General features: G+C 32.8%; 6 protein-coding genes across 7 annotated transcripts; all 6 read left to right on the plus strand.

Moving 5' to 3' along the window:
- Positions 1-3,449, plus strand: OCT59_026843 (uncharacterized protein; the record flags this gene model as incomplete). Its single annotated transcript, XM_066136526.1, has 7 exons — positions 1-1,078; positions 1,153-1,292; positions 1,372-1,460; positions 1,534-1,942; positions 2,020-2,563; positions 2,639-2,883; positions 2,946-3,449. The coding sequence occupies 7 exons, from the start codon at positions 1-3 to the stop codon at positions 3,372-3,374; spliced, it is 2,934 nt and encodes a 977-aa protein (XP_065993005.1). The 3' UTR covers positions 3,375-3,449.
- Positions 3,450-3,793: 344 nt separating this feature from the next.
- On the plus strand, positions 3,794-6,675 carry OCT59_026844 (uncharacterized protein). Its single transcript, XM_066136527.1, has 7 exons — positions 3,794-3,837; positions 4,011-4,195; positions 4,262-4,306; positions 4,395-4,726; positions 4,805-5,137; positions 5,219-5,528; positions 5,595-6,675. Exons 2-7 carry the CDS (start codon positions 4,123-4,125, stop codon positions 6,338-6,340), a joined length of 1,839 nt encoding a protein of 612 aa, XP_065993006.1. The 5' UTR covers positions 3,794-3,837; positions 4,011-4,122; the 3' UTR covers positions 6,341-6,675.
- Positions 6,676-6,874: 199 nt separating this feature from the next.
- Positions 6,875-8,711, plus strand: OCT59_026845 (uncharacterized protein; the record flags this gene model as incomplete). 2 transcript variants are annotated; one of them, XM_066136528.1, is made up of 10 exons in its annotated part: positions 6,875-6,898; positions 7,346-7,409; positions 7,493-7,526; positions 7,599-7,621; positions 7,720-7,754; positions 7,851-7,886; positions 8,012-8,058; positions 8,210-8,258; positions 8,327-8,361; positions 8,442-8,711. In XM_066136528.1, the coding sequence occupies 10 exons, from the start codon at positions 6,875-6,877 to the stop codon at positions 8,611-8,613; spliced, it is 519 nt and encodes a 172-aa protein (XP_065993007.1). The 2 variants fall into 2 exon arrangements, with proteins under 2 accessions (XP_065993007.1, XP_065993008.1); XM_066136529.1 differs by lacking the exons at positions 8,327-8,361; positions 8,442-8,711 and adding an exon at positions 8,409-8,441.
- An 8,326-nt stretch (positions 8,712-17,037) lies between these two features.
- On the plus strand, positions 17,038-17,532 carry OCT59_026846 (uncharacterized protein; the record flags this gene model as incomplete). Its single annotated transcript, XM_066136530.1, has 1 exon — positions 17,038-17,532. One exon carries the CDS (start codon positions 17,038-17,040, stop codon positions 17,530-17,532), a length of 495 nt encoding a protein of 164 aa, XP_065993009.1.
- A 4,565-nt stretch (positions 17,533-22,097) lies between these two features.
- Positions 22,098-22,643, plus strand: OCT59_026847 (uncharacterized protein; the record flags this gene model as incomplete). The annotated part of the gene is made up of 1 exon (XM_066136532.1): positions 22,098-22,643. The coding sequence occupies one exon, from the start codon at positions 22,098-22,100 to the stop codon at positions 22,641-22,643; it is 546 nt and encodes a 181-aa protein (XP_065993010.1).
- Positions 22,644-22,715: 72 nt separating this feature from the next.
- OCT59_026848 (uncharacterized protein) lies at positions 22,716-22,985 on the plus strand (the record flags this gene model as incomplete). Its single annotated transcript, XM_066136533.1, has 1 exon — positions 22,716-22,985. One exon carries the CDS (start codon positions 22,716-22,718, stop codon positions 22,983-22,985), a length of 270 nt encoding a protein of 89 aa, XP_065993011.1.
- Positions 22,986-27,075: the final 4,090 nt, after the last annotated feature.

A 27,075-nucleotide genomic window follows, 5' to 3' on the forward strand; every position in this document is an offset into this window, starting at 1 on the left:
ATGAATGATGATTTAATAAAATATAATGATGATGAAACTGTTAATGTACCCTTTGGGCGTGTCGCTGAATGGTACATTTCCAAACATCCTTTACTAAAAAATATCAAATTAAAATGCCAAAGTAGAAAAAAAACTCCAGAACTTATTAAAGAAAATATTATAACTGTTGATCGTGTTGAGGGAGCTGTAGATTATATTGAATGGAGAACCAATAAAGGAGAAACTAAATCTACTAATAGAATAGATGACATTGTACATCTAACACCTATGGGAGAAGAGTATGTTAAAGAGATTGAAGCTGGTAAAAGAAAGGACAGGTTATGTTGGTCCTGGACTATGTATTGTGCTGGGGGGAATAGCTGTCAGAGGGAATGCGGAAATATTGGTAGTTGTAAAGAGAATTGTGCAAATCGTAATTTTCCAAATAATATTAAAAACAGTCATGATATGCATCTTTGCAAAGTGCGTGTTATATCAGAATCTAAATTATCATGGTTAAAAACAAGCAAACCACTACGTATTAAAATAATTGGATCTCATTTACCAGCAAATGCATTAAATACTCATATTCCTAATAGTTCCAAACTGAACCTTACAAGAGAAATACGGGATAAAATTATTTTAAATAGAAGATCTGATTATAAAACAGTAAAAGAAATTAAAATGACATTACTTGCACCTTATAATGGTGCAAATGAAGAAACATTACGAAATGTGTTAAATGAACAACGTGAAATTTGTAATGATACTAAATTACGGGGATTTATTAAAAGAGATGATAGACGACTAAAAGAAAATTCCGGAAGCTGGACAATTTTACACTATTTAGTTACGGAAATTCTTAAATTAAAGGGTTATGTACTTTATTACCAGCAGCCGGATCCATTAGCACCGGAAGATCATCCAGATCACTATTATCAATTGACTTTATCAAATGATTTATGGTTAAAAAATGGTCAAAAATTTGGAAATTTTTGCATAGGATTGGATGGTAAATATGATCTAAATAATGATCATGCTCCAATCTTAACAATGATAGTTGAAAATAATACAGGGTGTGCTACACCATTGGCTTTTGGTTAGTATATCTGTATATCATTATTTTTTTATATCAACAAAAAAAAGTATTAAAATTTAAATATTTTATTATAGGTTTAAGCAACAAAGAAAATAATTGGACTATTCGATTAGCTATTCAAGCAATCAAGCAAAATATTCCTGTAGTCGTAGTGAATGTAACCATGAATGGTATTACCAAGATTTACCATCCGGAAAGGGGTTTGAAAGGATTAGTAATTGTGCAAATATACAATTATGGAATCCACTAGCCATGATTGACAAACATCGTCCATCGAGAATTGATATACAAAGTTTATTACGTGGATCGATACTTTGTTGGTTCCACATAATGAAAACAATTGGAGAAAATTTTTCGCAATGGAATATTCCTTGTCAATTCGGTAATTTTAATTTTGTTGTAAATTTTTTTTTTTTAATAATAAAATTATATAATTTTTATTTAAAATAATTTAGTTATCCATTAGCAATAGCGTTCAAGATTGTAGGAAGAAGTAGAAGTGTCAAACAATGTGAAGAATTAGCTATTGAATACAAGAAATTCATGGATTTGGCTAATAATGTAAAACAAAAAATTATAAATGATATTTATAATAATTGGATTAGTGATGAGTGGATACTTGGTTTTATCGATGCTGGAAGACTTCCTCAAACTTTACAGGATAATCCAATGACAACTAATAACTTCACAGAGAGGATGAATCGATCAATTGAGACAAATCATAGCGGAATTAAAACTGTTGTAAATTTTGTTGAAAGATTATATGGACTAAAATTAAATAGAGAAAATATTACTGAAAGGTCTGGAGAAACAAATTTTGAAGCTGGTTTAAGTACTTTATTTGATGCTCAATCTATCGAGCAAGTAAGTAAATTATAATTAATTTTAAATTTATTAATTAGCATTTATTTAATTTGACACTATCAATACTATCATACAAGGAAAACCAATCAAAACATATTTCTTCAGACAAGTTAAGACGACTTAATTTGGGTAGACTCTATTTCTTGATGGGATACGTAAAATCATCAAATAACAACAATTATTTTTATGTAAAAAAACATAATCAATTAAATGTATTAGAATCATCATACGATGGAAGTTTTGTGAAAATGGATGATAATATTATTGAAAAGTTGTATCCACTTTATCAAAAATTTGCAAAGAATCATTATAGTGTAGTTCCTGAACTAGAAGGATATTATTTAACAAATATTTTTAGCGGAGAATGTTTAATATGCCTAGATTATATTTGGAATGGGTCTTTTCGGGATGTGTGTAAGCACTGTCATGCAGCAAGAATATATAAAGAATCATTAAATGCAGAGAATCTTTTTGATTATTCGCAAGAAGTTAAAAATCAATTGGTGACATATTTTAAGAATAAGGAACGCGTTATTTCTGCAGAAAATAAAAACAAGTTAATTTATGAAGGAGATACTCATGTGGCTTATAATGAAATTTTAAGATTATTTGAACTTCAAGGTATATTTATTCATTTCTTTTCATGATATTTTATTTATATTTAAATATAAATTAATTATTATAAAAAATTTATAGGCACCAAGATCTTTTGGTCAGATAATAAACCATTGAAATTAAATAGAGATCCTTTTCGTCCAGAATTAAACAATAAGCGTGATTTTAATGCTATTGGAGCTCCGCCGAAACCTTCTGCTAAACCGCGCAAACCATCACGAATTTTATGTAATTCTATTTTAGAAGAAGATAAGGAAAATAAGGAAACCTTTTCAACTCAGCAAAGAAAAACTAAACGAACTAGAAGACAAATTCGTACATATAAGGTAATCATTATTTTTTAAATTATAAAAACCAATCTACTGTTTCACTAATATCTTAATTGCAGGAAAATGCTAAGGATAACGGAAATAACAAGAATAATGAAAATAATTTGGGACCATCCGTACCTGATGTTAATTTACCTGCTTCGTATAACATCAAATTTGATTTGAATCCATCTTTTAATTCACAACCAACTCTTCAACCTACTCTTTATAATATTCCTTATTATACAAACACCAATACTTCGCTCCCTACTTCAATTTATTCACAATCTACATTCTCTTCAACTAATGCGATTCCTAATAGTAATTATACCTCTTTCAATATTCCTCAAGATCAATTGGCCTATAGTTATCCTTCGATTCCAAATGATCTTGGTCAATTTTCCTACAATAATCAAATTGAGTTATCCAATTCTTATTCTTATTCATTTAATCAAGCTCCTGATAACAACTTTTCTGATAACAACACGTTTTCTCAAAAGCACTTTTAGTAATCTTGTAACTTACTTTTACTCATCATTTAATGAAATAAATCTATTTCTTATTTTTCGAAGCCTTTAATTTTATATTTTGCGTTCCTAACATAGTGGGAATTTACAAAAACGTTGCATTCTTGCCCAAAAGAATATAAAGTTTTCGTTATAAATGTAAAAAAAAAGTATATAATTATACGTTTCGTTGTAAATGTTGTATTCTGTACTTAAAAAATTGTATACATAGCCTTTCATTATAAAAAGCCTAAGCATAATTTTAAATACTTTCATGCCAAAAATGTCAAAATTGTGAAATTAAAATTTGTTAAAAGTTTGTTCAAGTAAACGTTTAATTAATTTATTTTTTGATTTATCACATTATCGATTATCACATTTCGGGTCAAGAAATACAATTTTTTGTTATGCATAATTGACCGGGTCAACTTAGCACCACGAGGAGGGTCAAGTCCGATACTTTTGCGTTAAGTGTCAAATAAAAACCCTTGCGTACAGCTATTAGTAAAAAATTTTCATTGTGTCCTCTGACTTATATATATATTTCGGGGTCCTGGTGTTACTGTGGTTCGGAGAAATTATAACTGACAAATTTTTTTGTATTATGTCCTTTTCTAAAATTACTCGGGTTTTTCATAGGACCGTTTTCCCAACTCACTTCGTTACTCGTCGAGTTCAATGTCTTCAGTCACCGAGATCTGATTTGTTTCATTTGCCATTTTCAAGAACCCTGAGAACTCGGAAGCCTTGGATGGATTTACGTCAGGAAAATGTACTTTTGAAAAACAAATTAAAAGCAGTACAAAAGGGGGCCGAATTAGAACGTAAGAAGTAAGAACTGGTGTAGTTCATAATTTACGAAAATCGTTCTTATCGATCATTATTTCTAGAACAACCGTGGGAGCCTTCGCCGAAAAAACAAAAGATCATGACGCGTATGCGCATTTGTCCTCATTATGTTTCCCTCTACCTTTACCAAGAAATTTTCATATCAGACTAATCCCTTTTTCGGTACTATCATAGATGGAACCGCTACTCTCTTTGCAGGCGAAAAAATTCTAGTAGGCTTGGATAGTTTTAAAGAGATTGTGGATCGGGGTTCCACTATAATCGACAAAACACTTCTTATTTCTGAGTTCATTGAATGCAAGGGGATAGTCTCTCTTGTCGTTCGTCCAAGACGATTTGGAAAAACCATAAACCTCACTATGCTTAGGGAATTTTTTTCGATTCCCATCCACCCTGACAATAAAGATTACCGTTATGAACTGTTCAAAGACACAAAAATTATGGAAAGATCAGATGTTTATAATAAATATTTTTGCAAGTATCCAGTTATCTTCCTATCTCTCAAGGTATGGTGTTGTCTGCTTCTCGTCTAAACTGACACTACAAACCGTTTTGTTGATCTGCTTCTTACATCCCTTTGCCAGGGCTACGAAAGTTGTTCAACTTGGTCAAGTATGCGGGCCCGATTATGTCAGCAGTTGGCAACTCTATACAACGATCATCATTATGTTTATTACCAAGTCAGCCAAAAAATTCTAAATAAATCACGTTTTGATAGGATAAATTCCGGTAAATTTAAGGATGGTGTCACTGAAGATGCCCTTCTATACCTCTCCAAGTACTTGAAAGACTATCACAGAAATAAGTGTATTGTCCTGATTGATGAGTACGATCACCCTCTTGAAGTTGCTTATCAACATCAATATTACGAAGAAGCTTGTGGTTTTTTTGCTTCTCTGTTTGGAGCACTCCTCAAGGTAAGCACTTAGACTGCCTTCACAGAATCTTGCAAATGATGACTAACAAATGATTACAAATGATTGGATTGGCCAACGCAGGGCAATGATGAAAATTTGGAGAAGGCCCTCCTTGTTGGTGTTTCTCGCGTTGCTAAGTCAGGATATTTATCAGGGCTTAATAATTTGCAAGTGTTCCCAATGCACCACGAAGTATTTGCGAATTATTTCGGATTCACTGAGGATGAAATCTTTATCCTCCTTCAACATAATGGTAAGGAAGATCAGTTAGATGGGGTCAGGCAATGGTACAATGGATACCGGGCCGGAAATGGTCTTAATTTGTACAACCCATGGTCAATAATTTCTTTTATTAATGAAGGAACTTTGAAGGCACATTGGATTGACACAGGTAAGCCTTGCATTGATTAGCTTCTGTTAGAATTATTTTATAACATGGTTTCCTGCGACATAACAGGAGGTACTAAAACGATTAAGGATTTGCTTTGGAACTCAACTGAAGATTTTAAAAATAATACATCAATGTTACTCAAGGGTTGTGCAATCAATGTAAGGATTATGGAAGATATGGACTATAATGTGCTAGCTCAAAAATCAAATATAGACAATGTACTTTGGACCTTACTCTACTATGCGGGTTATCTCACCAAAGATAAAAATGACAATCTATGCATTCCAAACATGGAAGTTTCTACAGAATGGCAGGAATGGCTGACAAATTGCAATTCATTTGAATTGGATTCAATGCTAAGTTTGCTGTTGCAATGTAGGCTCTCAGAATTTAAGGAGCAATTCTCTAGATTTATTATGAATTCTCTTTCCTATTATGATGTTACGGATAAAATGGCGGAAACCAATTATCATGTCTTCATAATTGGCTTGTTTAATCAAGCATACTGCCGTGGTTATAAATTAATATCAAATAGAGAAGCTGGTACAGGTCGATTTGACTTAAAAATTGAACCAACAGAGAAAGTGAATTTTAAGACTGGAGTGTTTATGGAGTTTAAGGTACTGAAAAATGAGAAACAGAATAAGAAGAAACTTCAGGATAAGGCTAATGAAGCATTGGAACAAATAAAAAATAAACGCTACTTTTCTGATCTTCCTAAATTTACCAAACAATGTGTTATTTGTGGAGTTGCTTTTCAGGGGAAGGATGTATATATAGCGAGTGAGGTGCTGAATTCGTGGCAGAATTAAGGTTGGTTGCCGTAAGTAATGATTATTATATATCGAATTACAACCTTTAGTAGTTGTAATATTATAAACATAAGCTGTAAATTGGCTGTAAATACTACACTATTGTGGTTAGCTAAAAGATGGTAATTCTGATTTACAACCATTATATTTACTTGATTTTTGGACTTACAACTATTTATGGAGACCAACACTAGGTAGAATAGTCATTATATTTATATTTATGCAACATAAAAAATAATGTTTAACTGCGGGCATTAATATAAAACCATCACATAGCAGATTTATGTATTATTTTTTGTATTAATAAACAAAAGTCTTACATTATATCAAGAATAATTTTTTATTGTGGCATTAGAAAATAATAAAAATTTTATGCTGTTTTGTATACATGTTTTAGTGTTTACTTTATTACATGATGTATTAACTATTAATTGCATAGATTGAAACTTAAATTATGTGATAAAAACTGTTCTTTTGGAAAATAATTAGAGATATGCAAAAAATTTCCAATTGTTAATTGTGACATTTTTTGTTATGTCATGCGAAGTATCAGCTAATGTAAGAAAAAAATTTAATAATAATTGCTTAGAATATTTCTGAATGCCATTCATTTTTTTTATTATTTTATATTCCCTAATTATGTTAAGCAGGAAAAAAAAAAATCAAATTTCGGGGGAAAGCCCTTATTTATATGAAATTATGTATCACGTGATTAACGTGACAATTTTAACAGATCAGCCACGTTTTTTTAACAAACTTTTTTCCTTTCTCACAGTCTCACCCTTTCCCTTCCTCTCTTTTTCTCTTCCTCTTGTTTCACTCTCTCTAATAAAAATCTTAGCAGAACATTTAGCAACATTTTGATATTTTTCTTTATTAGACAAAAATCATTGCATTATGCAATGAAAATTAAGAGTTCGTAACGATTTTTTTTTAAAAAAAAAACAAGTATATTATAACTTAAATGACAAAATAACTTCGGTAAAAAAATGGATTGAAAAAAAGCTAGAGAATGAGTATATTCGTTATTTTAAATATGATGAATTTATAATCGATGAAGAAGAAATTGGTAAAGGAAGGGATATCAGAATTCCAGTAAGATTTTTTTCTTTTTTTTTCATCTTTATTTTTTCTTTTTTTTTCTTTCTTTAGATGGTTCTTTCAAGTTATTTTGGAAGACATTTTGGTAAAGTTTCTTATTTATTTCTTCCATCTTTTAACAAATGGTTCTTAACAATTCATTTCTTTCTCTTTTTAGGCGGTTCTTTTGTATTTCTTGTGGTAAGTTAAATTTTTTTTTCTTTCATTTTTTTTTATTTGACAAAACGTTGACTGTTGGTTAACTAAAATTTTATTTTCTTGTTTCTTTCTTTTTTTAGACGATCAGGCCTTTGGACGCATGAAATTTCCAATGGTTGATTTCTTTTTACTTTATTAAATTCTTCTGAATTAAATTTTTTTATTTTGATAAGATGTTAACTATTGTTTCATTTTTTTTCTTTGTTTTTAGACAGGTCAGGTCTTTGGATGTGTGAAATTTTCAAAGGTTAGATTTTTTCCTTTTAAGTTCTTTCGAATTAAATTTTTTTATTTTTATTTAACGAAACGTTTAACTAACGTTTCATCTTCTTTTTTCTTTTTTTAAACAGTCATGTTCTTTTCTTTTTTTAGGTTTATGTCTCAATACTTCTCTTTCAGATGTCCAGACCTTTTGACATGTGAGACTTCAGTGGGAACTATTTTTGACAGGAATTGTATTACTATTGGCATATAATGAATCAAAATGAAAATTTGACTTTGATACTGCGAATACAAGAATTTAAAGTGCTCCCTCATCACGAAAAGTTATTTTACTTGTTTTACTTATAGGTTCTGTAAAGTTTCGAATAGCAGAATAGGGTATTGGAATCTTGAAATGGTAAGTTTCGTAATGGAATTTACCTTTTTCTTAGTATTGGAAACATCCACTTTTTTTTTGTATTATAGAAGGGCTTTGATTGGGTACCTGGAGATTGGAGACGGTAAATTTCTACGCGAAACTTAACTTTTTTTTGTTTTCTTTAATTAGAAACATTTAATGTTTCTTTTATTTTTTTCTTAGATCTCGGCGGACAGATTGTTTTTTGGAGTTCATGGGATTATTTCGTTTTAAGGAAAAGTTTCATTTTTTTTGGATTTTTTCAAATTACTATAGTAAAACATGTTTATCAAATAATTTTATTTTCAGATACTTTTATACATTTTATATAAAGAATTATATTATCAATACTTAATAATGAATAATTTAATAGTTAGCTAGCGTAATATGTAATATATAACATTGTTTGCTTTATTAAATATATATGCAAATAAAGTGTGTTTACAACGTTGTAAAAAATAAATTACTACGTTTTGACTATATGTTTACAGTAGTAAAATAGGTGCAGTGAAATCGTTTTATGGTAAATTAAAAAAGCGTAGTGGCGATACATTTTCTCACTTTTGCAACGTGTTGTATGACGTTCAATAACGACGCACAAAACGACGGACGAATCACGTGATTTTGGCGCAGTATCAACGTTGTTTAAAAATATGAAGTTTCTGCAATGACATAATCGGTTATATAAAAACATTTGCTAGTTACGTATAGCACTCAAATAAAATGAATAATTTATCAATCATACTGCTTCCTTTTTCTTTTTTACCCTTCAGTGAGGCATTAACACACTATAGCAAAGTAAAGATAAACTGCGAAAATTACTGTTATTTAGTAATAATCGCAATATTGGTTGTATCAGCAATATTATTATATGCCTGTTGTTATGCTTGCCTAAGACAATTTTTTATAAAACATAAAGTAATCATCAATCAGTGATCATAATAGAAATTTATGCATGGCTCGATGAACTAAACACATTACACATTTGATCATCATCAAAAAGTATCGATTTAGTTTCAGGAAACTTTAAAAAGAGTTATTTTATCAATTGATGTATTAAACCCAAAGTGTTGATTTAATCATTGTCTTACAATACTTTAATTGAAAAAGTAAATTTTGTTTTTCATATTTTATTTATTTTTAAAATGTAATGGTTGTTTCAAATTGACCCAAAGCATGGATTTCCATGGATTGTTAATCATTCTATTTTTAGTCTAAAATTTTAAAAGCGTGGAAATGTTGATCATTTTGAATTTATAAATCATATAATATAATGCTATAAAGGTACTACCATTAAAAGCCTTCACTGTCTGTGAAGTCTAGATTGGAGTAGACACACACACGCGCATCATTACCACTTTGACAACAAGAACACGGTTCAGTTAATGAACTTAAGTCTATTGTACTGAAAACAAATGTGAATAAAATGTCTATATAAAAATTCGGTGACAATTGTTATTATTCCAAAACAAAACAGTATGTTTCTATTTTAAACTTTACTTTGAATCCAATATTTAATTTGACTAAGATGGGATGCAACATCTAGCAAAAACAGAGTATTAGAATCAAAAATCAATAATTTTAAGTTTCGAAATTATAACTTCAACCCACTTTTTTTTTTTAAAAAAAAAGAAACGTTAACGTTTCACTTCTTTTGAGAAATGATTATCATATCCTTGACTTGAATCGCATCTTCATTATGAAAATACTAAAATATATACAGAATGGATTACGTTAAGGGTGACGCAAATATCACAGGTCGAAAAGTGAAAAATCAGGCATCAATCAGTCACCAATCGGTCACCAATCAGGTACCTGATTGGTGACTGATTGGTGCCTGATTGGCATTTTCGCCAAATACCGTCACCAATCAGGCAGTTTGCTAACTTTTGATCCAGTGATCAGAAAAGGATGAAATATAGCTCATTGGAATCGTCTCAACAAGACGAATCTAATGGTAGTAAAATCGCATCTCTAGGATTAATACTTGATGAGAAATTAAGTAAAATATAAAAATGAAAATGTATCATTTATATTTTATTTAATTTTTTATTAACTATTAATCCTAAAGATGCGATTTTACTACCATTAGATTCGTCTTGTTGAGACGATTCCAATGAGCTATATTTCATCCTTTTCTGATCACTGGATCAAAAGTTAGCAAACTGCCTGATTGGTGACGGTATTTGGCGAAAATGCCAATCAGGCACCAATCAGTCACCAATCAGTCACCAATCAGCTACCTGATTGGTGACCGATTGGTGCCTGATTTTTCACTTTTCGACTTGTGTGTTAGGCCGTATTTTCTTGAAGGGTTCAGCATTAGATTTTTGAAACTGTATACTTTGGATATTTTGATGCACTATAAAGGAGTGCTATTTTTATTCTTTGTTATTGTTTAATCAAAACGTTTTCTTTAATCTTTTTATTATTCTCTTTTTTAGATGATCAGCTCTCTATACACGTAGAATTTCAACAGGAACCGGTCTCTCTTAATTTTTATGGGAATCTCGGTAGGAGTTTTTACTTAAAATTTATTCGTTTAAAATTAACTTTATAATATAAGAATATTTCTTTAAAGAAACATTTATTAATTTATTAACGCTTCTATTTTAATCCTTTTTTTAGATGGACCTATGATACCAATGGAGAGAGAGTAAAAGTATCTTACTAAAATGGAATCGGATGATATTATCGTAAGACCGTTAAACAGAAGAAGATAATCGACCAGGGAAGCGACCAGACAATTCAAGGTGAATATCGATTTTTATATTATTTTTTTTTAACGACGAAACAATCGTTATTTTTCTTTTCTTTTTAGGCGATCTATACATCAGATCTCTGAAGGTGGATATTTTTTTTAAAAAAATAAAGATTTCTTTTTAACGAATCGATTATTAACATTTCGTTACTTTTCTTTTTTTAGGTGGTCGGTAGAAGTGTATTAACGAACTATTTCTTTTATTGAAACGTCATTTCATTTTCTTTTATTTTGGTAGTAGTTCAGACTTTTGATAGATTTAATATAGATTTTTCAAATGTATTTTATTAATTATTATTGATGTAATAAAACCACATTTAATAATAAGTAATCTAACATTACACTGGTCGAAATCAAAAAAATCGGACATATGGAAAATCAGCTAAAAATCAGACCAAAATCGACTAACATTACAAATCGGCACATCTGATTGATGCCAATCGGACAATTTAATGAAAATCCAGAAAAAAATCATCATATTTGATTGACGGCTGATTGATGCTAGTTGAAATCAAAAAAAAAATCAGACAAATGGCAAATCAACCTAAAATTTGCCTAATATTCAAATATGTACTTCCAATTTATGGAAAATTGACAATTCAATAAAAATTCAATAAAAATTCAATAAAAATTTGGCAAAAAATCATTATATTTGATTGACGGCTGATTGATGCTGGTTGAAATCAAAAAAAAAAATCTGACAAAATGACAAATCAACCTAAAATTTGCCCAATATTCAAATATGTACTTCCAATTTATGGAAAATTGACAATTCAATAAAAATTCAATAAAAATTTGATAAAAATTTGGCAAAAAATCATTATATTTGATTGACGGCTGATTGATGCTGGTTGAAATCAAAAAAAATCTGACAAAATGACAAATCAACCTAAAATTTGCCCAATATTCAAATATGTACTTCCAATTTATGGAAAATTGACAATTCAATAAAAATTCAATAAAAATTCAATAAAAATTTGGCAAAAAATCATTATATTTGATTGACGGCTGATTGATGCTGGTTGAAATCAAAAAAAAATCTGACAAAATGACAAATTAACCTAAAATTTACCCAATATTCAAATATGTACTTCTGATTTATGGAAAATTGATAATTCAATAAAAATTCAATAAAAATTTGATAAAAATTCGGCAAAAAATCATTATATTTGATTGACGGCTGATTGATACAAAAAAAGTCATCAAAATTAACTTTTGAAAAACATGATTTGTCATTAAAATTCAGAAATTTGGAAAAATCAACACCAAATTTATAGTCAATTACTCAATTTATTATAAATTTATGTCTAAAACTTATAAGTTTATAATTGGTATTTTCTACTAATTGGATTTACGGCTAAATACTCTCTTGCATTTTGCCGGTTTGAGATTTGGTAACTTACTGGTACAAATCTACCTAAAATATGATGCACAGGTATTATACAATCACGACTTATTGGATAAAATTCGGTATTCCACAACTCAACATTACAAATTTCATCACTGCTGAAATCGTATCGAATATTGGTTGAATTTGCGTGTTTATACCAACGAACGTATGCTAGAAAATGTTCGACAGGACCATCCGGAAAGTCTACTACGTGAGTAAAATAATACTGAATTTGACCTGGGTAGGTGTCGACATCTTCATCATCCGTAATAAATTTCGCTAAAACGTACGAACTTTTTACATGTCTTAACAATAATGACGATCCAAAGACTTCTGAACCAATCTGACACCTTCCGAATTGGTTAATTTTGACCCTAATTATTATATCGTTATCTAAACCTTTTACAAGAGGCCTCCGAAATCCAAATGATTCGTAAGTCGCATTGTAATATTCGACCATTAAATTTAACATTTCACTTGAAAGTAGTATATTATGAGATACCGGCTTAAGAAATTCACCTGGGAAGCCTTCTTTGCCAGAAATCTGTGAATCTTTAATATTTTGTAAATTCAGCCAAAATCGATGCATCTCATCTGACGAAAATTCATCAGTAACTGAAAGGGACCTGATAGTACGCTGACTGTTTAGCAATTTAAGACCTTTTACTTCGATACCTGAACTTATGATATTTTCGATTTGTTTATCAAACATTAATCGATGCATAAGTTCAGACTCAATTTTCCTGTTGCTGTTTGGTAACGAACCTAAAAGTGCGAAATCAATAAATTATAAGCTAATATTGAAATCGTTAAAATCGTTAAAAAATCGTTAACGGATATTTACCTAAAATACCGTTCATACGTTCGAAAGAGAAACACCAGAATGCATATAATGGTCCATAATCAGATGAGCAATCACGCAAATGCAGAAAAAGATGAAGATTCGGTGTGATCTTATCTCTGCCATGGTGATTCTCAATGAGCTTGACTATTTCGATAAGACTTCTATGGGCTTCATTCACCAAATTAGATTCTAGAATCTGATTTACCAAAATCGAACAAACCCTGACAAAATGATTCAGGATTCTTCTATCTACGTCTGAAAGGTGTTCCCAAAGTGATACAGTTGAATAAATTGTAAAGAATATTCGCCACTGATCGGCCGTAAAATTGGTGAATCCCTCTCCACTATGAATTTTTCCTGGAATTCGACCTAAATCGGATGGTATCTGAAACTCGTCCATCTTTTTCTGAATTTTGTTCAAAGAATTTGGTGTCAAAATACCCCCATCGATCCAAATTCGTTTTACTATCCACTTCGCAATGCCTAGAAATAAGCAATGCATTGGATTGACTGTAATAAATCTAATAGGGTCGAAATATGATAGACGCAACAATTCGGACCATCTAATGCCAGTTTCTTTGACGAAGCGCTTTCTAGCAGTGTCTAAGTTGCATCTTCACCAACCTAATGCGTTTTGCCGGTGCTCATTCAAATCTCGAGCAGAATACCCTACATCATCCATTCCAGCAAAATTATGCTGCCCATTTTCATAATTTGCTTTTTTCTCACACCTGTGACATGAAACTAAGGCAGAAACATGACCGCAAATTTTTCTTGCAGCGGGAATGTCATATGATACTAAGATTAAAGCGCCACGAACTCTCTTTCCATTTTCGCATTCATAAGTACGATTTAGTGTTAACCCAGCCTAGAGTGTTTCCAATTCGTTAACTATTGGTGCTAAATAGTGGTTCACTTTATGTAGGCTGACCTCCTTTGGCCCAGGTAAAATGCCGAGAGTCAATAAATTTTTACGTCTAAATCGGATATCGCGTGGCAAATTGCATATAGCGGCATATATGACACCGATACTATAAATGGTACTATAATATGGCTGAAACTAATCAAGATTCAGCATCAAGCCAAGATGAGAATCGGCCACTTCGCTTCTGAAAAAATTTGGCAAATCTTCATTGTCCGATTCTTTAAAATTCTTCCACACTTACCCATCATATATATCGGTCAAAATATTATCAAAATTCGACCGATTAGCCCAATGTCGGAGAGAATTTTCAAACCCAGGCCGACAAAACATAGTGGCAAGTTGTTGATTGATTCCAGCAAACAGATACATTAAATTAGGTCGTATTATTGTTCAATTTGTCAATGCGCTAATTTTTTCAGACAATGCCGTATTGCAAAGACGTGATCTGCGAACTGAAGAATTGGGAAATTCTATGTGTTGACATTTCATTATAGCAGGATTGTCCTCTTGTTTGAAATCTACCACTTCCTCTTTTTTATACAATTTGTGACATTTCGGACAGGTACAAAACTATGAAATTGGTCATTTAATCCAAGCTTCTTTCTTGTTAAGTAAAGCGAATCTGGGAAATCATTAAAATCGTCACTACTGAACTCGCACAGGGCCAATTTCATAAATTTTATTAGAGTCTCAGTAGCTGTCTCTGCAATATTGAATCTTGTTCGAAAGTTCATTATCCAAAGTAAAATCCATAAAAATCGATTATAATTCGATTCTAAATATGGTGGGGTTTGAAATGGTTCATAACTAGGTAGTGAATAGTCTTCAAAAATTTCAGAAATTCCAGAAATTGGATCATTATCTGATTCACTGCCTATAGACAATGTATCACTGTAGATATCTTCCTCTGTAGTATATTTGGATGATGATGAATCTTCTGGATCTTCTAAAATTTCCGGACGATTTGTATACTTTCTTGCACGTTGTCGAGGTAAGAAGTTAAATTCGACATCTTGATGTTCATCATCAACATCATCTTGATTACTGTTATCTGATTTTTCCGATTCTTGTCTAATAGATTCGTCAATCATTCGTCCAGCTGAAGCGGGTATTGATGTTTCACATATTTCAAGTTGACGAACTTGAGACGAAATTGTACCTTGCGAATCTTGGTATTCTTGATGTCTAGAATCGTGAATTTCTTTTGTGCGAGAATCCACCAAGTTGCCATCACAATCAGGACAATTACAAACTACTAGTTTTCTTTTATTACTTGTTGGTCTAGCAGAAGATACTATTTCTTCGTTTATTATACCAGAAATTGATCTATTTCTACGAGTAGAAGATGGCTGATTTGAAAGTGATTCTTCATCATCAAGATCTTCAAGTATACTAGAGACTGACTTTTTTCTGCTCATTTGTTTAGTGTTTGAATAAGTTTAATAAGTTTGGCAAAATCCAAATTTGTTAAAAGGCCGATTTTTATAAAATTTGGAATAACACAAAATTTGTATAATTTGTATGTATAATTAATGTAATCCTGGCTTCTATGATTATTTCAATAATTTTTTAGGATTTAATATTTTTTTTCGCAAATTTGGCAATTTTATATAATAAATTTGCGAATTTTCTAATTAATATACTTTTAAAAATTGCAATATGATTTAAGCTTATTTTACAATAAAAAGCTTATTTTTAAAATAAAAAGCTTATTTTATTTTAAAATAACTTTTATTTACAAGATAATCACTTTATCATCCCTTTATCATTTTCGGATGCCAAACAAACCTTATCAAAAGAAACTGTAAATTTTAGCGAAAGTTGAAAAGTAACAATTTTGTATTAATCGAAGTGGTATTGCTATAATAACAATATATTTTCGATTTTACTGCAAATTTCGACAAAGTATAACTTGCCGCATTAAAGTATATCAAATTTTAACGTAGTAGAACGCTAACAATTTTCGTAATTTTAATTTATTTGTCTTTTTAATTATGATTTATAGTTGATTTTCCAATTGAGAAATCAACGCAATAGGACGCTAACGATTTTCTTATTAATTAATTTATTTGATTTTTTAATTATGATTTATAGTTGATTTTTCAATTGAGAAATCAACACAGTAGAACGCTAACGATTTTCTTATTAATTAATTTATTTGATTTTTTAATTATGATTTATAGTTGATTTTCCTCAAGAAATCAACGCAGTAGAACGCTAATGATTTTTGTAATTTTAATTTATTTGTCTTTTTTAATTATAATTTATAGTTGATTTTTCAATCAAGAAATCAACGCAGTAGAACGCTAACGATTTTCTTATTAATTAATTGATTTGTCTTTTTTAATTATGATTTATAGTTGATTTTTCAATCGAGAAATCAACGCAGTAAACGCTAACGATTTTCGTAATTTTAATTTATTTGTCTTTTTTAATTATGATTTATAGTTGATTTTCCAATTGAGAAATCAACGCAGTAGGAACGCTAACGATTTTCTTATTAATTAATTTATTTGATTTTTTAATTATGATTTATAGTTGATTTTTCAATCGAGAAATCAACGCAATAAGACGCTAACGATTTTCTTATTAATTAATTTATTTGATTTTTTAATTATGATTTATAGTTGATTTTCCTCGAGAAATCAATGCAGTAGAACGCTAATGATTTTCGTAATTTTAATTTATTTGTCTTTTTTAATTATAATTTATAGTTGATTTTTCAATCGAGAAATCAACGCAGTAGAACGCTAACGATTTTCTTATTAATTAATTGATGATTTTTAAATTTATAAATAGGACGATATGACGATATTGAACCCGCTTCGATTTTTTAAACGAATATTGAGTGAATATAAAATGTCAAATAATAGCAATAATAAAAAAAACAATAAAAAAAATAACAAACAAAAGCAACAGAGGTTTCAAGAAGAAACACCTGACAAAGGATCTAATCGTCAACGGGGAAGAACGGAAGAAGAAAGTAATCTGAATGAGACGAGTGACAAGACCAATAAGTCGACTAGCAAATTGTCACCCACCAAGTCAAACAAACAAAAGCAGCAAAGATTTCAAGAAGAAACACCGAGCGAAGGATCTAATCGTCAACGGGGAAGAGCGGAAGAAGAAAGTGATCTGAATGAGACGAGTGACAAAACCAATAAGTCGACTAGCAAATCATCACTCACCAAGTCAAACAAACAAAAGCAGCAAAGGTTTCAAGAAGAAACACCTGACGAAGGATCTAATCGTCAACGGGGAAGAACAGAAGAAGAAAGTAATCTGAATGAGACGATTGACAAAACCAATAAGTCGACTAGCAAATCGTCACCCATCAAGTCGATCCTCAAATAGTAGGACAATCTTGGGGGTTCTGGGACAGCGGCTATCACATAGGTCTAACCATAATTTAGTATACCCCGACCAGACACCTGCTTGTTTTCTGATATGATAACACTATACCTGTTTTTCTATCCCCAGACCACCTAACCTTGATTCCTGATATGTTATTACTTGATAGCTAAAAAGAACCCCCAAGCGTTGTAGATAAGATTAACATCATTTATTCCTAGGCATTATTACCACGCATGGATCCATTCCAGGGTATCATAATTTTATGCTATATCAGATTGCCTTTATAAGTGCCGAAAGGTATGAAGGACACGAAGTGTCTGTAATACTGATGGCACGATTCAGCAATCCATTGTGGCATACTATTTTTATGATACTCTAAAAGGGATTCATTCGATGATTTAAGCCATTCATGCTCTAACCAAAAATGTATAGCAGGAAGGCAACTAGACATATTGTAAAGCTTTCCCTGCTATACAAAAAAATCTGGGACAGTGAAGTCTAACCAAAAATCTGACCCAGGTCTAACCAAAAATGTATAGCAGGAAGGCAACTAGATATGTTTTAAAGCTTTTCCTCCTATACGAAAAAATCTGGGACAGTGAAGTCTAACCAAAAATCCAACCCAGGTCTAACCAAAAAATGTATAGCAGGAAGGTAACTAGACATATTGTAAAGCTTTTTCTGCAATACGAAAAAATCTGGGACAACAGGTCTAACCAAAAGTCTAACCAAAAATCTGACCGAGGTCTAACCAAAAAATATACAGCAGGTAGTCAACTAGACATATTGTAAAGCTCCCCCTGCAATACGAAAAATCTGGGACAACAGGTCTAACCAAAAGTCTAACCAAAATTTAACCCTAATCATAAATTGCTCTGATTCTTTGACGAAGCCTATTTTCATACCGATTTTGATAGTAATAAGATGGGAAACATTTTAGAATTTATTAATTGAAGAAAAAAATTTTTAGGTTATTAGTACACAACCAGTATGGCAACAAGCAATCGAACTTGTGATAGATGTGGAAAGACTTTTGCAACTCCACAAAAGCTTCGTGGGCATCAAAATAGAAAGTTTCTATGCAAGTCTACAGCTAACCCTCAGGATCCCACACCTGAGATTGTACAATTGCAACCACAACCAGAGCAATTCCAGGATCCCACACCTGAGATTGTACAATTGCAACCACAACCGGAGCAACTCCAGGATCCCACACCTGAAGTTATCCCAGCTCATACAGAGAAAACTCCTAACTTAACAATTGATGAACTAGCAAAATGGTTAGCAGGACCTGGTGATTACAATCAATATACTCCACGAAAAAGAAGAGTTCCACAAACAGATAATGAATGGTTTGCTTATATGCAAGGAGATTATAGAGGAAGATGGTGTGATATTCAATTTGTAAAAAGAGGTCATGATCCTGCACGTCCACATAAATCTCTAAAACATAAGACAGTATGGCAAGCTGATCTTAAACCAAATGTTAGAGATATACCATATTTTCCAAGTATAATAGCTGATACCCGCCAGAAAATAACAGAAATTCTTGAGAGGGAACTTGAAGAAAAGGGGCAAATCAAATCAGCTATCACTATATTGGCTACATATACAGATAATAGTGGAACATATAAGCAAGTTTATCATAGAGGAGTCATGCGTGTACTTCTTTTAAAGAATGATATAGATGATCATTTAACAAAATCAGCAGTAGATATCACGGATAAAATTGTCAAATTTATGAAAGGAGGGTCTGGTTGGAAAATTGTTAGTATAGATATATTAACTATTGAGACGTATACTTATCGCCGAGCAGAAGGAGGCTCATACATTCTTACACCTAAGGCACTTGCAAATAAGAAGTGCACTATCAATCCTGATAACAAAGATCTCATAGATCCGGACACAGGCTTGCCTTCTGAAAAATGTTTGCAAGGGGCTTTAGGTGCTTACTTTGCATATAAAGATGGTCATACACAAAAACTTGAGCGAATCTTTCAGGCAGAAAAATTTAAGCTATACTTGGAACAAGTCAATCTCAATGCAATTCCCATGCCCACTCCTGTTTGTCCACGCATATTTAGCAAGATTGAGGACCTCAATCCTGAGATCTCCATTAATGTATGGGAATGGGAGGAGAAAACTGGTATTCCAAAACCTGTTATTGCAAGTAAGAATTACAACCGTCAACATATCATTCACCTTATGGCCCTTACAGATATTACAAAATCAGATGAAGGAAAGTATGGTCAGAAGAATCACTTCCTTTGGATTAAGAATCCTGATGCTTTAATATACAAAGATACATCCCACAAGGGAAAGAAGCATCTTTGCAATCGGTGCTTCCAAAGCTTTCCATCGTCTAAATCTTTAACTAATCATCAGGAATGGTGTTTTGGATTAGGTGAGTCACCACAAAGAGTTGAGTTACCAGTTAAAGGTAAGAATGATTTTGAGGAGTTTAAGAATTTTAACCGAACAATGTATGCCCCATGTGTAATTATTGCAGACTTTGAGGCTGATAACAGAAAGTGTAATGAAAACTATGGTGGAAATATGCATAAGATTATGGAGCAAAAGGCTAACAGCTTCTGCTATATGGTCCACTGGATTGAAACTGATGAGACATGGGGGCCATTCTTATACCGAGGACCAAATGCAACAGAAGAGTTTGTCAGCAGACTTGATAAAGAATTAAGAAGGATTAATGATGTTTTAGAAGTAAAAGTAGAACGTATTGTAACAGAGGAAGCTAAAAAGGAATTCACTAAAGCAGTTAGTTGTTGGATATGTAATGGGAATTTCAATCAGGGCATGCAAGACAAAAAAGTTTGGGATCACTGCCACATCACAGGTAAGTTTCGTGGGGCTGCTCATAATGCATGCAATCTTAAGCTTCAAATCGAAGCATGGAAGACTCCAATTCCTGTAGTATTTCATAACTTCCGTGGCTATGACTCCCATTTAGTTTGTGAATCTGTTGGACGATCAATTGGAGCACATCAAATCAAAGTTATTGCAGAGACATTCGAACGTTACAAATCCATGAAAGTAGGGCAATTCAAGTACATTGATAGCATGCAGTTCATGGCTTCCAGTCTTGCAAACCTTGCAAAGAATTTAGGGACAGATAAACCCCTTACAAAGCGACACTTCAACAACTTCTCGTCTGAACATATTGACTTAATCACATGTAAGGGGGTTTATCCTTATGAATATATTGATTCACATGATCGTTTCAAGGAGACAGAACTCCCATCTATTCATGACTTTCATAGTACTCTTGGAGGAAAGATCACTCAGGATAATTACAAACATGCACAAAAAGTTTGGAAGGAATTTGGCTGCAAAAACTTGGGCGAGTATCATGACCTTTACCTTAAGACTGATGTTCTTCTCCTAGCAGATGTCTGGACAAAATTTAGACAGACAGCGATGCATCATTATGGACTTGACCCAAGTCATTATGTCTCTGCTCCTGCACTTTCTTGGGATGGCATGCTTAAGATGACTGGAGTTAAAATAGAGCTATTCACTGACATGACCATGCATGATTTTACTGAAAAGGCTAAACGTGGAGGAATAGCTATGGCAGGGACACCGTTTCTTAAAAGCCAATAACCCTAAGATGGGTGACTCCTTTAATCCCTCTAAACCTACTACCTGGATTTCCTATGTAGATGCAAACAATCTGTATGGATGGGCTATGAGCCAGTACTTGCCTATTGGTAACTACAGATGGAAAGCATCTCCAGAATATTTCAAACAGAATCTAGATAAGCAGAAGCAGATACTTAATGTAATTCTTAATACAAAACCAGATGCTGCCCGTGGTTACTTCCTAAATATCAAAGCGCACTTCCCCCTTAAAACTCATGATTATCTACAAGATTTACCTCCTGCAGTTGATAGTATAGCTGTAAAAAAGGATAGGTTAAGCCCATATATAACCAAACTTGTTGATAACTTAGATGGAGGGCGATTTCCTGAAACAGAGAAGTTAGTTCCACATCTTAGTAAACATGAAGATTATGTTATACATTACCAAGAGCTCCAGTATTACATTAAGTTAGGCATGGTTGTAGATGAGATTACACAAGTCCTATCATTTGATCAAGATAACTGGTTAGCTCCTTATATTGCAAAAAATACAAATTTACGTCAACAATCCAAGAATTCATTTGAGAAAGACTTCTTTAAACTCATGAATAACTCAGTCTATGGCAAGACTATGGAGAATGTACGTAAGTATCAGGATGTCGAAGCTTATGAGAATGATCAATGAAAATGATGAAAAGAAATTCCTTAAGAAAGTTCGCAAGCCCTCCTTCAAGTATGCTCGTCAACTTGGCAACACACTTGTAGGAGCACATATGGGTAAGGCTAGTGTTATTCTCAATAAACCTATCATTATCGGTGCATCTGTCCTTGGTCTCAGTAAACTCTTAATGTACCGCTTCTGGTATGGTTTTGTCAAAGAGAAGTATGGAAACAAAGTACGACTTGGATATATGGATACTGACTCCTTTATCTACCATGTCGAGACAGAAGATATTTACAAGGATATGGCAGAGCGTCCAGATCTCTTTGACCTTAATGATACCAAGACAATCGGGCTTTTCAAGGATGAGACTCCTGGAAATGTAATTACTGAATCCTACCACATCCGTGCAAAATCCTACCACTATGTCTTGGCAGACAAGTCTACAAAGTCCAAACATAAAGGAGTAAGCAAGAAGGGTATGAGTGATATGGCTAAGGACACATATTTCCCATCTTTAGGTGGAACTTTATTAGATGATACAGTAGAAAAAGATGAAATCTTCGATCCTATGACTCAAGTATATCGGGACTGTCTGTTTGAAAATGGTGTCTTCTATGCCAAGAATGTGGGAATGCGTACAAAAAATCATGTAATATCACTAATCGAGTCAGAGAAGAAGGCATTATCCCCAATCGATACAAAACGCTGGATTTGGTCAGATGGTATATCCTCCTTACCATTCGGACACTGGCGTATTCAAGTATATAAGAAACTTCTTGAGCGTGGTACAAGTCATGAGGCAGCAGAAAAAATAGCTATAGGGACCAGATTACCAGAGAAATATTAGAATGATATAGAATAGTTTAGTGATACTTAGGCATATATTAATAATAAATTATATTTTTTCCCGATAGTTAAAATGGAAGACGATCCAATCTATGATATACATAGTGAAGAATATATCGATGACCTTATACATATCACAATTCAGAGAGGTCTCTTTAAAGATGTAGAGGATGCAATAAAAAGTATAAAGGCATTAGCTAAAATGGTCATAAGTTCTAAGACTAGTATTGATGCATTTATGAAATGCCCTGTACCAAACATTCCAAATGCCTTTTATGACTTAGTAGAGGCATTTTATTATTCAATACTAAGAGAAAGACAATCATTAGCACATGACATCTAACAGATTTCTGGGAGGTGTCATATGATAAGATATTCTATGGAATTCTTCAGAATTCTTTGGAATTCCAAATTTTTTTTTTCGTAATAAGAACTAATGTCTTTCAACCAGGTATACACTGAGCTACTAGTTATGTTACCAGCTTCTGTAATACATGAGGCATGGATTCGTCTCACAACAAGGAAGCGTAGTCCACTATCTGTGTCTGATGCCAGTGGAGTAAATTCCATGGTAGAGTTATTTTTGAAACATGAAGTAGAAAGATACCAGAAAAAATTAGCACGTCAGAGACTAACTGTTAAACAGACATATATGCCAAGAAACAGAATGACACAAGACATGATTAGTGAAGAGGTTTCCATACTTCAGAAGCACTTGCTTGAATATAATAAGGTTACTTTTGGCCGATTCATGCAGAACTTTACTAAAGAACATGAGAAATTGATCAAGACAAATCATCAGATACGACATGAAATTGATACCATGAAGAAGCAAGTACGAGAAATAGAAAAAAAACTTGCTTCCATGTCGTAGTTCCCATTATTCATCAAGAAATAGACGAATGGGTACTGTTGCTTTACTCAAATTTTGTGTGGACTGCGCATGGGATTTTTTTACTGTGCATAGACTTTGCATGGACTTTGCATGGGAAATTTTAACTGCACATGGGCTTTGCATGGGCTTTGCATGGGACTTTTTTACTGCACATGGATTTTTTCGTAAAAAATGTTGTTTAAGATTAGAAGGATATGGGAATTCCTTCCCACAATGCTGACAGGTACGATCAGCTAGTTTTTTTTTTATAGGCTGGCTGGCTATCTACTGCAAAAACATTACGTTGTGCCTTATGTACAGAGAGAGGAATTGAGACAACCTGTCCATTTACATTTGCTTTGAACTCACCCTTTACTACAGGTTCCCAACCTGCACGATACTGCCACTGTGTACCAAGTATTAGCAATGATTTGTCCTTACCATTTCGATCCTTCTCGGTAGGTATAACAGAGAATTCGTCTGATATAGTGACTGTATTTGTACCTTCACCGATAGTTATGGGAATTTCATTGATAGTGCCAAGAGTTTTGGTTGATCCAGCTACACCATTAAGTGCATGTATATTCTTTCGATCTATTTTGAGACCTAGATGCTTAGCTACATTCTCAGAGATTACTGAAGAGTCAGACCCTGTATCGATCATAGCATAGGGTATGCATACATTTTGATTTTACAGGAAATGGTCGCTACATCATTGGGATCATCTAACTGGAGAAAGTTGATTTCTAAGGGTCTTGGCCAGTATAGGTTTTTCTGCTGATAGGCACGTATGACGTATTGCATGGTTCAGTGTTTTGTCTTCTTTCTGTTCTACTTCAGATGGTACATCTGCAGGAGGAGTTGGTAATAGTGGAGTTGCTGTATTTACAGCATGAGCTAGAGGAGATAAAATGTCTTGCATATTTGCTGAAAGAACATCCCAGAGTTTCTTTCTTTCACTAACTGGATAGTCACTAACAAAATGGTTTAAAAGCGGGTCTTTCAGATTCTCATATGCTTGATTGGTATAAGCATTAATCTGTAGGAGGATTTCTTTAGGACATTGTACTGCTAGTGAAGCAATTATAGACTTCAGTGCTGCATGAAAGACTTCATCAGTTTTCTTGAGAATAGGTTCTCTTTTAGATTTGGAAGTACGGGATTTTTTCCCTTTGTTTTTTACCGAAATTCCACGTTGACGAGTTTTTTTTTTACACTAAAGCAATTCTGAGGTTCATCCTCCTCCTCTTCTTCTTCAGTTAACTCTTCCTCAGTTTCTTCATCAGTTTCCTCATCACTTTCAGATTCTTCATAGTCAACTATGTGAGTATTGTTAACTTTCTTAGTACGTCTACTCCGTGAACACTTGTTTTTGAAATGACCTGTTCTACCACAGTTTGAGCAATGACGTTTAGGAGAAGATTTGGTTGTCTTTGTCACCTTTTTAACCTGACCAGTTCCGAAGTGATCTTTTCTTAGATGTTGTGTTTGTCCACCTAACTTTCTGGTAAGATCACTCTCAATGAAAGTATGTATTGCTACAGGATTTGTTATGTCACCAGTATAGCCAAGACGTACTGCTATATCTGCAAGCTTTTCTAATGCAGTTCTATTCTGTGGTTGTTCTACTATAGTGGTTGGATTTTTTCGCCCTCCACTTTCATACCATTTATTACGTAACTCATTAAAGAAAGCATCAAGATCAGCAGGAGCAGCAATTCTAACTCTCATTTCTAAAACATCAGGCAAATGATTATATAGATAAGGTAAAATTTCAGCATATACTTGTCCTTGTGCTAATGATCGAATCCTTTTTGCATATGTATCTGGTGTATCTATAGGAGAAAATGATTCATTCATGAGTGCTATTATAGCACCTTGATTTGTTCCAACCATCACATCTCTATATTTTCCTTGCAGCCAGTTTAGAAACTCTGGTTCTGTATTAATAGCAGCATTGGCATTATATGGATTATTTGCTGGAACAGGAATAAATCTACCAGACATTTTATTTTTCATAACACTACACCTCATAGCAGCATTAAAAACAGCAACAGCTAGTGGACGAGCCATTTCATTGACAGCTCTAAGCTTTTGATAATAAGAGTCTGGCGGCTCTTGTCCATCATAAAATGGTAACTGTGCAAGACCTGGTGATATAGTATGCATGACATCTTGTATTGTAGCCATGTTTGGAGGATTGTTTTGTAACGCTAATATTTGTTGTTGTAAATTTAAAATATTTTGGGCCTGCCTGTCTTGTACTTGGGTCTGTGAAATCCTATATTGTCTTTGCCAGTTTTGTGCCTGACGTATACAACCTGCATGCCTTCTTCTCCAACGTTCTGTATCAGCATTATAGCGTAACATCAGCCTGTGTGCATTCCTTCTATGCTCAGCTATCTGATTCTGTTGGTTTGCTATCTGATTCTGTTGATTTACCAGCTGATTCTGCTGGTTTGCCAGTTGTGCATCTTTACGTCTATTCAGAAAACGTATACCTAGATTGGCTATTTGTATTCCTGCAATACGTGCTTGATTCTGTTGTGCAACAGTTTCCCAGTGTCTACGAGCATTTGTCTCATATGTAAAATCATCATGTACTCTTATTAAGTCTTGATTAAGAGCATTTGTACGATCTAAAGATTCTCCAAGTAATGTCTGCAATCCTTCTATCTGATTTAGTTGGTCTACACCAATTTCTTGCATTAGAGCAGCTTGACGAATAATTTCATCAAGACTTTGAGTGGTAGCATTAAAGACATCATCTATGTCTTGTGGAATTGGAATCCTATTCCGATCAAAAAATAGTCGAATCTCAGACACACAATCTGCAACTGCCCGTCGGCGGTCTAGTATTCTTAGAATAGGATTGAATAATTCATTATCTTCATCCATTTCTATCTTTCCTTTACATAAAGATAATTCTTGAATGCGTTTTTTGAGTTTATCTACTGTGTCTTCAAGCTGAATAATACGTTCATCCTGGGCAACAAGTGCCTCTTCCTTTAACTCTAAGTGATCTCGATACTTTCCAAATTCAACTAAAGTGGACTGACACTCTGCCTTTAACTGATCGATCTCATCCTCACGTGAAACAAGATTTTTTTCAAGATAGAAGATATATCGTTCACATGCCTCTATCTCCTTTGTGAGTTTACGGATTTTCTCCTTATTGGAAATATTATTTGTTTCCTCTAATATCAGCTCTTTACGTAAAGCAAAGTTGCTATTTAGCAGATCAAGATATGCCTGTTCAACTCCCATTGATTCCTATTATTCCAATAGATTCTGATGAAGCACGAAATGTAGAGGTGACTTCGACTTTATGCAGAATATTTTATCAACCATCTGGATATCAGAGGACTGCCAAAAAATTGTATGAGACATCACAAAATGCTGGATATGATTTCACCTTAGATGAAGTGCAGGATTGGCTTGAAAGACAGGCAGTACATCAAGTCCACAAACCTCGTCCCCGATTTATCCCTCGTGTAAGTTTTAGTTCTATACAAGTTCCCAATGAAGTTCATCAAGCTGACATTTTGTATATGCCATA

This window comes from Rhizophagus irregularis, chromosome 7, assembly GCF_026210795.1.
Source record: "Rhizophagus irregularis chromosome 7, complete sequence".
Taxonomy (NCBI): Eukaryota; Fungi; Glomeromycota; class Glomeromycetes; order Glomerales; family Glomeraceae; genus Rhizophagus; species Rhizophagus irregularis.

Excerpts from the sequence above, each read along its gene's own strand:
- OCT59_026844 (XM_066136527.1), top strand. The coding sequence starts at position 4,123 with ATGGATTTACGTCAGGAAAATGTACTTTTGAAAAACAAATTAAAAGCA. Across the intron at positions 4,307-4,394 it reads AAAACAAAAGATCATGACGC|ATGGAACCGCTACTCTCTTT; the intron begins GTATGCGCATTT and ends GTACTATCATAG. Across the intron at positions 5,138-5,218 it reads TGTTTGGAGCACTCCTCAAG|GGCAATGATGAAAATTTGGA; the intron begins GTAAGCACTTAG and ends TGGCCAACGCAG.